This window comes from Aythya ferina (assembly GCF_964211825.1).
Source record: "Aythya ferina genome assembly, chromosome: 2".
NCBI lineage: Eukaryota > Metazoa > Chordata > Aves > Anseriformes > Anatidae > Aythya > Aythya ferina.
Genome location: NC_140297.1, coordinates 102,314,977 through 102,327,088, shown reverse-complemented (window position 1 = coordinate 102,327,088; position 12,112 = coordinate 102,314,977). Strand labels below are relative to the sequence as shown.

General features: G+C 33.5%; 1 protein-coding gene across 2 annotated transcripts in view; it reads left to right on the top strand.

Annotated features, from left to right (window-relative positions):
- Positions 1-12,112, top strand: part of DOK6 (docking protein 6) — a 246,417-nt gene that overhangs the window by 138,790 nt on the left and 95,515 nt on the right. For both annotated transcript variants that reach the window (XM_084511406.1, XM_084511407.1), the window contains exon 4: positions 7,986-8,105. In XM_084511406.1, the coding sequence (XP_084367532.1) occupies positions 7,986-8,105 (120 nt within the window). The remainder of the gene's footprint in view (positions 1-7,985; positions 8,106-12,112) is intronic.

The window sequence follows — 12,112 nt, the reverse complement described above, 5'->3', positions numbered from 1 at the left end:
GATATAACTTAGATACAGTTTTATTTCAAACACCTAATATTTGCAGGAGGCATTGCCTAATTTGAAAGTGTGAATGTTTTCATTGTTCCTATTTTCATAAGACATTTTTTAAATTGAAATTATATTTAGGGATATGGAATGTAAAGATCCATTTCATAGTAACAATAAAAGATTCAGGAAAAGAGTAAAATAAGAGTAAAAAAAGTGAAGAACTGGTAATAAATGAGAAGCTCCTTTGGATTTAAGTTCTGTATATATATTTAAAAAAAAAATAAAAGAGAGAGAGAGAAAAAAAAAAAAAAAAACACTTTTCTCATATTTCCTTAGATATTAAATGTGCAGCTTTAAGGTGTTTTTTTCCTTTTCTTTTTGCAGTAGTACCCCATTAAATTCCACTGAGAATGAATCAGTAAAAACACAGAGTCCTCTCTAGCTAATAATTAGTTCTGCCTGAGAGTAAAATTTTATGCAATTGAAAATCAAGTAGAACACATGAGACTGTGTTATGATATTCTAGGTAATTTCAGTCAGAAGTTGTCCACAATTGCTTTGAATCAGTTTCTTTGCAGTTACAGTGTCATAAAATCTTGGTTGTCAACTCTCATAATAGCAAGGAATCACTTCTTCATGTTACTCATTTTAGTGTTTAGGGCAAAACATTGTATTCTTGGGTAACGGAAGCACAGAAAGAAAGAAAAAATATTTTTTTTTAAAAAAAAGGATTTTTTCATTGGTCTTGTTTTTATTTTAAAAGAATCATATAGAACCATGCAGGAGAGGTTTCTTACAGTCTCTGCAACATCAGAAGGGTGCAGCGCTGACACTGACTTGTCCTATTAAATAGGACAATATTTAATAAATGTGAACATTTGAATCTGTAAGACTTCATTCAGATATGTTTAGTCAAATAAAGAAACAGAGATTCCTAAGACTTTCTAGTCTACTAGTAGCTGTCTCTATGTACTGAGTTAATAAAGTAGCAGATATTCAGATGGCTCGAGTGAAAAGTCCTGTGGTCAAAGGCATAAAAGCAATGAAGCATGTAATGACAATGGTGCATGTTTTTCCTCCCCCATCTTGAAACTAGTCATTACCACCTTGATCTTGTATGCAAAGATTATACTGCTGGAATCGTTTACATTAATTCTTCTTTTCAAACAGTACGAATTGTCACTACTTCAAAGATAAGAAGATATTAAAAAAAAAAAAAAGTTTAAAAAAAAAAAAATGTGAAATGAACCTTAGAGCTTGCAATAGTTTCTTTAGGTCTAGATTCTCTTACCAGGCTGTAACTTAAACATTTGACAATAGGAGAGAAGAATACTTCAGCTTTTCTGCACATTTAAGAAGAGTCTCTACTTCCAAGAGAAATAAAAGTATTGTAGGACTAAACTAGATCTGAAATAGTATGAACTTTTAAACCAGACAAATGTCATTGCTGACTGCCAGTCATGGAGTAGCTGCATAAGTTGATGTGATAGCATCTTCTGCATGTTATGTTGCTGGTGACAGACCCTTTTTGGACAGTTGACTGATGGTGTTTTTGACATTCCCAATACAGACAAGCTGCCTGAGGTTATTTTACTTTCATGCCATTGTCATTTGATGTTAATAACTGTTGAAACAGGTATGAATTGACAGTCCTGGGGAAATGTCTAATTCCCACACCAGATCCTTGTAACTGGTCTGTTAGCTTCAGTCACAATGCAAATCTTTCCTCTATGTTCAGGCAGGTTTTTATGATTCTTACTTTGCATTTGAAAGGAAGTTTACATTGAGAGTGAAAGGTTGTTAGGGATATTTTTGAGTAATGATGCTCTATCAGCTCACTGTTGGTCTGTTGGACATACTAATGCTTGATAAATAGTTGTGGTATAATAAGAAGAACTAGTCCCCAGTGTAAAGTACCATACATGGTCCATAAGCGTACCTAGAAATCTAACCTTAAAGACTAATTAAAACACTAATCCACTTCCCAGAATGCTCTCATTCATTTCTGTAGGACTAATCACTGAGTGATGGTCACTTTTTTTTTTTTTTTTTTTTTTTTTTTTTTTTTTTTCAAAATAGCCATTTGGGAAAGGGAAAGGGAAAGGAAAAGGGAAAAAAAAGAAAGCTACATTAGCACTGGTATTGATCAGAGGAAATCACTGTTTTGTAGATTAACTATATCTCTTCATTTCCCCACACCTTATCCATTTTTAACAAGTCAGCAGAAAGTTCTAGTTCTGTTTGAAGACTACATTCTCAAGTAGTATTTCAGATGAGAAACTTTAGTTCCTAATGTTGTAACTTTGGTTACAGACTACTACTCAACTGTGTGTGGCATTTCTGAGTTTGAGCTCAGAATTTGATGCTCAGATTTGAGCTCAGAGTTTGATGTTCTTTCAGTTGGAGTGTTTCATTAGCTATCATTGTGCATGGACCCTTGCAGTCCCAGAGCCATTCTAAATTGGTTGGCATATTAGCTAGCTTTGTAATTAGCAGTTGCTATTCCTTCAAAAGCATCCGATTAATGCTTTTAATACATACACTGCATATGTTGTATGTTAATTTCATATTGCTACATTTGAATGTGATACTGTGTAAATAATCCTTCACTGGACAAACTGTTCTCAGAAGATTAAGTCTGGTCCTGACTCTTTTGGGGAGATAATATCCCCTGCGTCATATATCCAGCAACCTTTATAATAAGCAATGTAGGTAAAAGTGTAGATATTATATGCAAATAGAGTGTGCTTTAAGGAATAGTTTAGTGGATGGTAACAACAATATGATAAATCTTTTTAAATGTCATTACTGTCTTCAAAAGCAGTCACATAACATTTAATGTTTATGTTAAAGACAGGATAATAGATGGTGTATTGCCTGGGTACTGGTTAATTGAGCTGACCGTTTTGATCAGACTTTCAGAAATGAAGGGGGAATTGTCAGGAAAATGTCAGTTTTCATATACCTAGGTAACTATAGGGACACACAGCTAGCCATTTACAAGCATAGATACCCGCAGAGACTAAAATTAGCAGAATCCTATTTGTGATGCCTCTTCCAGCATCTTTAGATAAGTGGGAATGATTGTTGGTAGAAATATCAGTTTTGATTTTATAATAACTAATAAATGTATTTTGCTAATTGTTGTAATTAGCTGTGCTACCCTCATGCCATGTTTAATGTTGCCAATGAAAGGAAACTATAAGCTTTTTTTTTTTTTTTTTTTGGCATATCACTTAGTTTATGTTTGCTTAAAAAAAATATAATGATAATAAAAAAGCATTAAAATCATTAAAATTATACCAATGGTTGAAGTTGTGGAATAATATTTGCTCATATACCGTAATTTTTCATTTAAATTGATCATTGCATCATTCAATACTCCTTTAAGCAAAATTTATACTGCTAGAAAGGTACAGAGAAATGTAGGGATGTTATTAAATTTATATTTTTAGAAGATATATGTTTCAGAAAAAGCTAACATTTTAGGTTTGCACAGCTTAATGTTATGGAAAGCTCAAAAAGTACATGAGATTTCTGAATTTGCATCAGGACAGTTTCTGTTATCTCCCTCTAATGTTGCATACATGTTATTTTCAATTTAAATCCATGGTGAAACCACTTTAAGTGGGCTGCATGAGAAGGCAAAGCAACAAAATTCCTCATCTTTGTTTTTAAGCTTTGTGAATTACATAGAAATAGAGCCCTTTTTTACCAATGGAATATGTGCTGTTGATAGTGACAGGCGGGGGTTTCCTGGAAAAGAGGGCACAGCCTTACAGAGCAGGAGATGGCATTGCTCAGAGAGATGAAAACTGAACTGAGCAATAGAGTGAGCACCTCTTTGGGGCTTTACTTCTTCAACCATTCTGGCAGCTCATAGTGGTGTGTGGTGACAGTGTGGAATGTGAACTTCAGAGATAAACGAGAAAAATCTGACATTATCGGAACTCAGGCATGGGGTTTAGTCCATATACAAAAGGTTTCCTAAGTTAAGATTCTGAAAACATTCACAACTCTAGCAAATATAGGCAAAGAACTGTAAGTATAGTGAATTTATATATATAAATCTACCCCATCACTTCCTTCCCAGAGCATATGTTGTGTAGCATGAACTGTTTTAAACTTAAAATACCAGAAGAGCTTTTATATCACCTCATGACATTTATATAGCAGCATCCTATAAATGAATTATGGGAAAGATGCAAATGCAAGAATTTTGATTTTATTTATAGCTGTTAATGTTTTTTTGTTTGTTTGTTTGTTTGTTTTTTGTTTGCAATTTATCATTCAGTCCAAGAATTCAGTTATCTTAAAAGGAAACTAATTTTTTTTTAGCGATAAGTACCAGTTACCAGTAAAAAGTCAGCATTTACCACCAATAAATTTAATCTACATGCATTAAAAAGAAGAATTTTGCTGGCAGTATTTTATGGCCTTATTCTACTGTAGTGTTTCATGTTTCAAAATTTACATGTAATCAAAACAAACAAGTAATAGCGATATCTCTCTTTCGCAATGTGGTAACTATCATTCTTAAAGCTTGATATTGTGACTGGTCCATTTATGTACTATAAATTATAATAAATACATTTTAAAATTCATAAGTAATATTTAATTTTTTACCCGGAAAGACAAAGCATTCTAGACTTGCCACGGGTAAATTGCTTTATAGATACACATGATGAAAGGAGAAATATGGCTTTAACTTTGAAAGGTCATTCACCTACTTCTAAAGAAGATTTCGTACGTGAGACAAGGAAAAGGTCTAAGGCAATCCCTTGCAAGTAAGCAATAGCTATCAGGATGCATTAGGTAAAAGTAACTCACACAGTACCCTCCTACCCTTGACCTTCCAAACACATTTGGAGATAATGTTGATGCTTCTGACAGCATACACAAATCCTCACAGCTTTTTGGGAAGATATTTCACACTTGCATTGAAACTGTATTCTTTGTTGTATTGCATAGATAGTTGTTAAGACACAAATTTTGAGTTATACAACAATACAGTGCATGCATTACAGTCTACTTTGCAAAATACAGCCATAATCTTTTAGCACCCACATTAAGAGAGTTTCTTCTGTGTGGTAGGTGGAAAATGGTCTAATCTGGGTCTGATCACAAACATCTTGCAAGGAAGAAGCAGCAGCTTAAATTAAACTGCTAGAGTCAAACACTCGGAAAGGGTGTTTCTGAATCCAAAATTCCAAGTTCTAGATGTTGCTATAATAGGAAGAAGCAAGTGAGCAAGTGGACTAGAGAGATGAAAACAAAAACACTCACAAGGAGCAGCTTCCTAGAGCTTTTTTTGTTTGTTTGTTGGTTTGTTTGCTTGTTTCCCCAAAAGTCTGCTGGAAATGTGGTGTGATAATATATAAATAGAATTTGTTGCTTTTACTTGAGAGTAGTATTTTGAATATATATAGATGTTAACCTAGACTTAGGGAAATGTCAGTACATTTTCCTTTCTCCTTAGATGTTTGCAAATTAGAAAGATTAGTTTTGTATTTTTACCATCATCTCAGTTCAGGAATGTACCCTTTTGTTCTGGGTGCAGGCAAATGAAATAAAATAATAAAATATGGATTTAAGTAAAATTTTGTATCCTGATCATCCTCCAGGAAAAAAAAAAAAAATGCAGGCTCTGTATAAACCTAGACATCCTGTCAGCATTTACAATATTCTGTAGTACAATTTAGTCAAAAAGGAAAATGTGAGAGGGAAGGAAAGGAAACATGAGAGCACCAGACTAGATTTGCTCTCTCACTTGTATGCTACAAGCCTTTCCACACTGATTCCCCAGAGTTGGAGTAGCTGTTGGGCAAGTCAACAGTAACCCTCCCTTGAGGGCTTGGTTTACCTGTATGTAAGTGCACTGCCCCCGTGCCCCCGTCTCCATGCTGGCAGCGTATTACAACATGTCTTGTGAAGTCCTCTCCTTTATAGACATAAGTCTGCTTCATCAGACCTCACAAATATCCAAGGAAAAGGCAAAGGTGGAAAGAGAGGAAGGCAGGAAAGCTGGAGAGAAATTTATTTTCTTCATGCATGAGCAAAAAATGAATTTGGGAGGTAGGATTTTAAATGAAATCATCTTATTACTATTAACCCCCTGTTTTATTTTTATTTTTATTTTTATTTTTATTTTTATTTTTATTTTTATTTTTATTTTTATTTTTATTTTTATTTTTATTTTTATTTTTATTTTTATTTTTATTCTCTAGTGATATAGCTTCTTTCTCCATACTTCCATCAAGCAGGCTGCATCTGTAGAAAAAAAGTGTTAAGAAATAGTATGCTGTTACCTCAGTATTTTCTTCTTACACACAAAGTTAAATGTCATCTGGAGATTACTGACAAAATTCTCTTACTACCAGCAGCTGAGGATGTCATGAGAAGAACAACTTTGGAAATACGTGTCTTGAGACAAAGACTGCAAAAAATCAGTAAGGGTTAAAGAAAGCCTCTTGGCTTGCAGCACTCAATAAATAAATAAATAAATAAATAAATAAATAAATAAATAAATAAATAAAATTATATCCCTGCAGCAACAGTCATGTTAGTCTCAAAAATTCCCAAACTGACTCGGTCATTTGATCTTTCTGTCTGGGAACTCTGTCAGCTAATAGACAGATTAACTCAGGAACAATCTATGGCTGGATTATTCAGGGCCCTGAACAAATCCATGTTTCCAAATATATTGTGGGAACCTGGAAGAAAAAGGCCTTTCTCCCTTTCTTGTCCAGCAAATGTTTCTGTCACTTGAGATCTGTGCAAGGATTCAAGGACTGTACCAATTAGGCATGGAAAGATTTTTCTTGGATATAATTTTTTACTAATTACAGTGAGTCATCATAACTAGATGCCTTTTTTTTTTTTTTTTTTTTGTCTTTCTGAATTTCAGCACTGCATTGGAGAGATTGTCACCAAAGTACCAAAGTATTTTCCAGATCTTCACAAAAATAGGAATTGGAAAAAAAAAAAAGTGGCAGTTTAATAGAGACATTTCTAGATAACTGGAGTCAGCCAGTCCTAAGGATGATCAGATATAGGCTATGACAACGGATTTTCATTTTGGGCCTGGTGCCCAGCCTGCTCTCCAGAAAGTTTCCCTTAGGTGACACTTACTCTGTAATAAAAGGCAACCCGCCTAGCTGCATGATTTTTATTAGTTGTGGTTTCACACTATGTGAACACCCATTTGAGATATTTGTTTGACCAATACCAGACATTTTGTGATGTTAAATTTGGAAAGTGGATGAAATGCAAGTGGGTGTGGAGAGCAGCTATTGTGCTGTCTCAGACAGTGTTCATATCTTGATAAACTGGCAGATACGGAGCTCTCAGATAAAGATCAATGGGATGCAATGGACGACTCAGAAAGGATGAGGAGGGTTTGAATTTTCATACAAAAATTCCAGCTAATGCCTAAATTGCTCTTAGACCAAAAAGAGGTGAGCAGAACTGAATGAATTCCTTATTCAGTCTGACTTGAGTGGCGTAGGTGTTCAGTACAGCAAAGGAATAAATTTTGCATTTAAAGAACTTTTTATTGCTGTTGTTTCCTTTACCCCTAGAAAAATATGAACCTTTAGAAAAAGAATGTTTTTCAATAGTTCAGCTGAAGAGCTAAAGCTCTTTAAATAGTTCAGCTAAAGAGCTAAAGACTATTTCAGATATTATGTTTGATGTTTTTTCTAAATTGCATTTTTCTTTCAGGCAGGCCTTCTGGAAAGATATTGTTTTGAAAACAAGTATTTTCTCTTTTCTGTTAACTCCACCTCCTATCCCTAAGTCTGAAAATGGGAATTGCAGTACTCATAGTGTAAAACCCCTTTTTTAAGTTCATAAATCAAGACTAAGAGATAGAAGTGGAATTTTTTTGTTACTAACTTAAGCTAGTTTTTAAGAAGTTACTGTTTTTGTTTGTTTGTTTGTTTTTAGTAAAATGTTAACATTAATATTTATTTATTTTTATTGGTTTTTTTCAGAATTAGAGGCAGAGGAATGGTGCAAACATCTTTGCATGGAGTGTCTAGGAACCAGGCTCAATGATATAAGTCTTGGGGAACCAGATTTGCTTGCTGCTGGAGTTCAGAGAGAACAAAATGGTAAGTAACTTTGTAAGTGCTCCTATATCAGTTCTTGGCTGATGTCCCATGTTATGTTTGCTGGTATTTGTGTCTGTGGGTTTTTTTTTGCTATTACCTAAACTGTTGGATGTATAAACTAAACTGTTGGATGTGATTTCAAGGCTTAATCATATTTTTTTCTACAAATAAATATTAAATTCTACACCAAATAGCATAAACTTCATGTGTTCATTGTGTTCACATTTTCCTCTCATGGGAAAGGATGATAAAAGCCTTTCTGGTTGAGGAAGCAGTGGAAGAAAGCAGTAGCTGTTGTTCCACAGCCTTTAAAAGGCAGTGATAAACATTTCAACAGCACTTTGGACTACAAAATATATTTGCTTTAAACTCATATCTGCCTAGAATAACAAAAAATCAAAATCTAAATGTTGTCAAACACAGGTGGAAAGGACAATGGCAGGTGCTAGTACTAAGCCCAAGCTTTTGAACCAAAATTTAGACACATGCACAGGAAGGATGCTAGTGGGTGGAATATGCTATAACAAAACAAAATCTGTGATTTTCCTGTCATTTAATTCCTATTAATGAACATGAGGGCAAACAAAAAATGTGCTCATTTATTCCTCCCTAAATTACATCACTCAAGACATCAATTACTGTCTTGATGCTTTTATAAAATCCAATAGCTTTTAACAAAACAATAAAATGAGCTGCCTCAATGGTCATAACAAAACAAGCAAAATATCATTATAAAAAATGACATAATTAAATTATAGAATGAATAGCACTATATCAATTATATTGTATTAATTTCTTATGAGATTCTGGACATCTGTGAACCTAATAGCATAAAATGTACAGAAATCTTCAAGAAATTTGATTCAAAGATCAGGTATTTTTTGTGTGTGATTTAAAGAAAGTTCAAATGTTTGTGAAGTCGTTTCCTTTCCTTTTTATCAGAGGCAGGATTTAATTTGTGACTTGGTTTAATTTACCACTCGTCTCAAACTATAGTACAAGTATAGAAGTATACTTAAAGTATATTTCCTACTTATGTCGTAGGAAAGTGATAAGGATTAGAAACCACTCAACGTATCCTATCTGGCTATCCTAAAGGATCACCACCCTCTTAACAAAGAATCATTTGGGAGCTCTAATAAAAAATTAAAATTTAAAATGTATTATCTTGCCAATATTCCTCATGTTTATTCATATATATTCATCATATAATTTACTTTGTCCTAATAATAATATTTTTAATACATTATGTTCTTCATCTGTCCAAGTACTTATCCATTCTCGCTTTTAGAGTAAATTTGCATGCTCATAAAGGCATACTATCAAAAATTTTAGTTCAAAACACATCTAAAAAATTCTTAAAAGACTACTGAGGTTCTTTTTGACCTGAAACTGAAAGGTCTGTCCAAGTTACATTTTGAATTTAAAACTCATGAAAAGTGAGTATATTTATAATACATCTGAATTCTTGCTCATTTTTAAAATGGAAGCTGTATCACTGCCAAGGTAATTTTGTTATTTTCACATTAAATAATAACTGTACACCGATAATTTATCTTTGAATGTCATTATTTCAAAACACATAGTAAGTATAAGTTAAACTCATTTTGAGATTGACTCTTGAGTTAGTCTATGTAGTAATTTACTTGAAAAAGAGATGCAAACATATAGTTTGTACAATCTGGAGTAGAATCAAGAAGTCTTAGCACCTTATTTCACACATGTTCTGTAGCCATACAAAGGCTTTCTTTCAGGTCACCGACTGAACAAAAGATTTCTCTTAGTACCTGAGCAAGACCATAGATTGTATTCTCATAGAAACTACAGTATTAGTGGGTTTACAGTTTTAGATTTTTGTCGTTGTTGTTGTTGACGTTTTAAGGGCTAAAAGCAATTGAATAATAGTGTTATGCTGTTTATATCTAAATGATATGACAGGATGTTAGACATGACAGGATGTTAAAACCACTAATCCCTACAGAGCAGGTGTGAACCCCATCCATCCCACTATCTTTTTCAAATGGTTACTTTCCCTTAAGAGTTTGTGAAATGTTTACTGTTTGATAGATACTTCTCTGATCAGAAAAGAACTAGCCTAATGAGTTTTCTTTCATAAGATATTTCACTTTGTCTTGGCAATAATATTTTTAATACTCTATGTTCTTCATCTCTCCAAGTCCTTACACATTCCTGTCCTTAGAGGACATTTATGTGATATATGGCATGTGCATCTAAGAGTATTCAGTAGAGGGATCAAGTAAGCCTACTATCCCTTGACAAAAGAGGGAAGGTTTTCTGTTGTGTAGTCTCTGTTTTAGTCATTTGATATGACAAACACACACACACACAAACCAGCATATTTAGTTTGGAGGGTTAGTAATAAATCTCTCAATTGTTATTACATATGCCCTGGGGCCATAAAAAATCTGTGTTACATGCTACTGATAATTTTTATACCCAAAGACTCATTGACATATGAAAATGCATGGCAGGAAAAATATGCTTTTTTGTGTGTGTGATTTGTCTAACATTCATTTTTCTTACATCTGAGTTTGTTTATCCTCCCACTCTCACTCTTGTATCTCTCCTGAGACTTTTATTTTATTTTTTTTTGTGTGTGTGTGATAAATGCAACAATACGATTTGCAAAACAGTTTATTTATTTTAAAGACTGGCAGAATTGGTGTTTAGTGGGCAAATGTCATGGTTAAAAGGCTGTACATTATACATGTATTTCTGTCACATGAGGATAAAATGCATGATAGCACACCAATCTGAAACAGATTAATTCCTTTTTTCATTCTGAGCTGTTTAGTAGGTGTTAGCAAGTTCTCTTTTGCACTGTTGCTTGACCCTCTAGCACCAAGCAGTTCTGTGGTGATTGTAGCTACAAAAGCCAAACTATAGATCTTCACTGCTTATAGCAGAGACCTCTGGCTACTGTGAGAAGAATAGAGAAGAATTCTAAGTGATTCCTGTGCAAAGCACATCAGTAATAGAAAGCTTCTCACTGAGTTTCATCTCTGTTATTACTTTCAAGTACTACCACAAGCATTAAAGTTGTAAACTCCACTGTGGAAAATGACCCTTAGGTGGTTTTATTTTTTATATCTAAGGCTCACAACTAATGTCTGCATAGTTTACAGTGATATGCAGTTTCTATTGAAACTGAAATTAAGCTTCCTTTCTCTCCAACCATTTTACTTTCTCTCTTCTGCAAGTGCATGTGATTTGGTAGCATTTGTCAGCCCTATAAAAGCAACCCTGTTCCTGTTTAAATTTATTTTCACAGCAGACACAGTTTCTTACTATTTGTGAGTGTCCATTTAGATAATTTTTTTAAGGAAAGAGAATTCAGTATTAAATCAAAGCCAGTAAAGACTACATCACATTTAGATAACCAAATTAGTATAATGGCAGTGGAGCTATATATACAATGATAGGACAAATAACAATACACAGTAATAACTTCTGGAAAGAAAGTCTGGACTCAGTTGCAGTTTATAACAATGATGACAAGTGGTCTTCTATCCTGTGAGTATATATAAGTGAGCGTATATATACACCTCATATCCCTTAGGTTTCTCAAGATATCCCTCAGATTTCTCAAGCTGCTGATAGGGAAAACATGAATGTAGAGTGCTGTCTTCATTTGGAAAAACTGGTGACCTGATTTCCAAATCTCAATGTATTTGCATTTCTATTATGTGTTGCTTTACCTGGTTTGTTTTGTTTTGTTTTGGAAATGTTTTATAAATATTTGAAAGATAATTAATTTTTATTTCTTTCACTCCCTGCCTAATATTTCAATTGATATCTCAGAAAATTACTTCCTTTGTAAAGTTCTCTTTCTCATAACTGTTCTATCTTCCTTTTTTATTTAAAAAGATTGCACCATACTGCAGTCCTGCTTTCTGTTTTTTAATTGCCACTAACTCATTAATTTGTTAGAAAAGAATGTAGCTCCTTATATAATTAAATCCTCAGAAGAGGATTACAAGTTATTT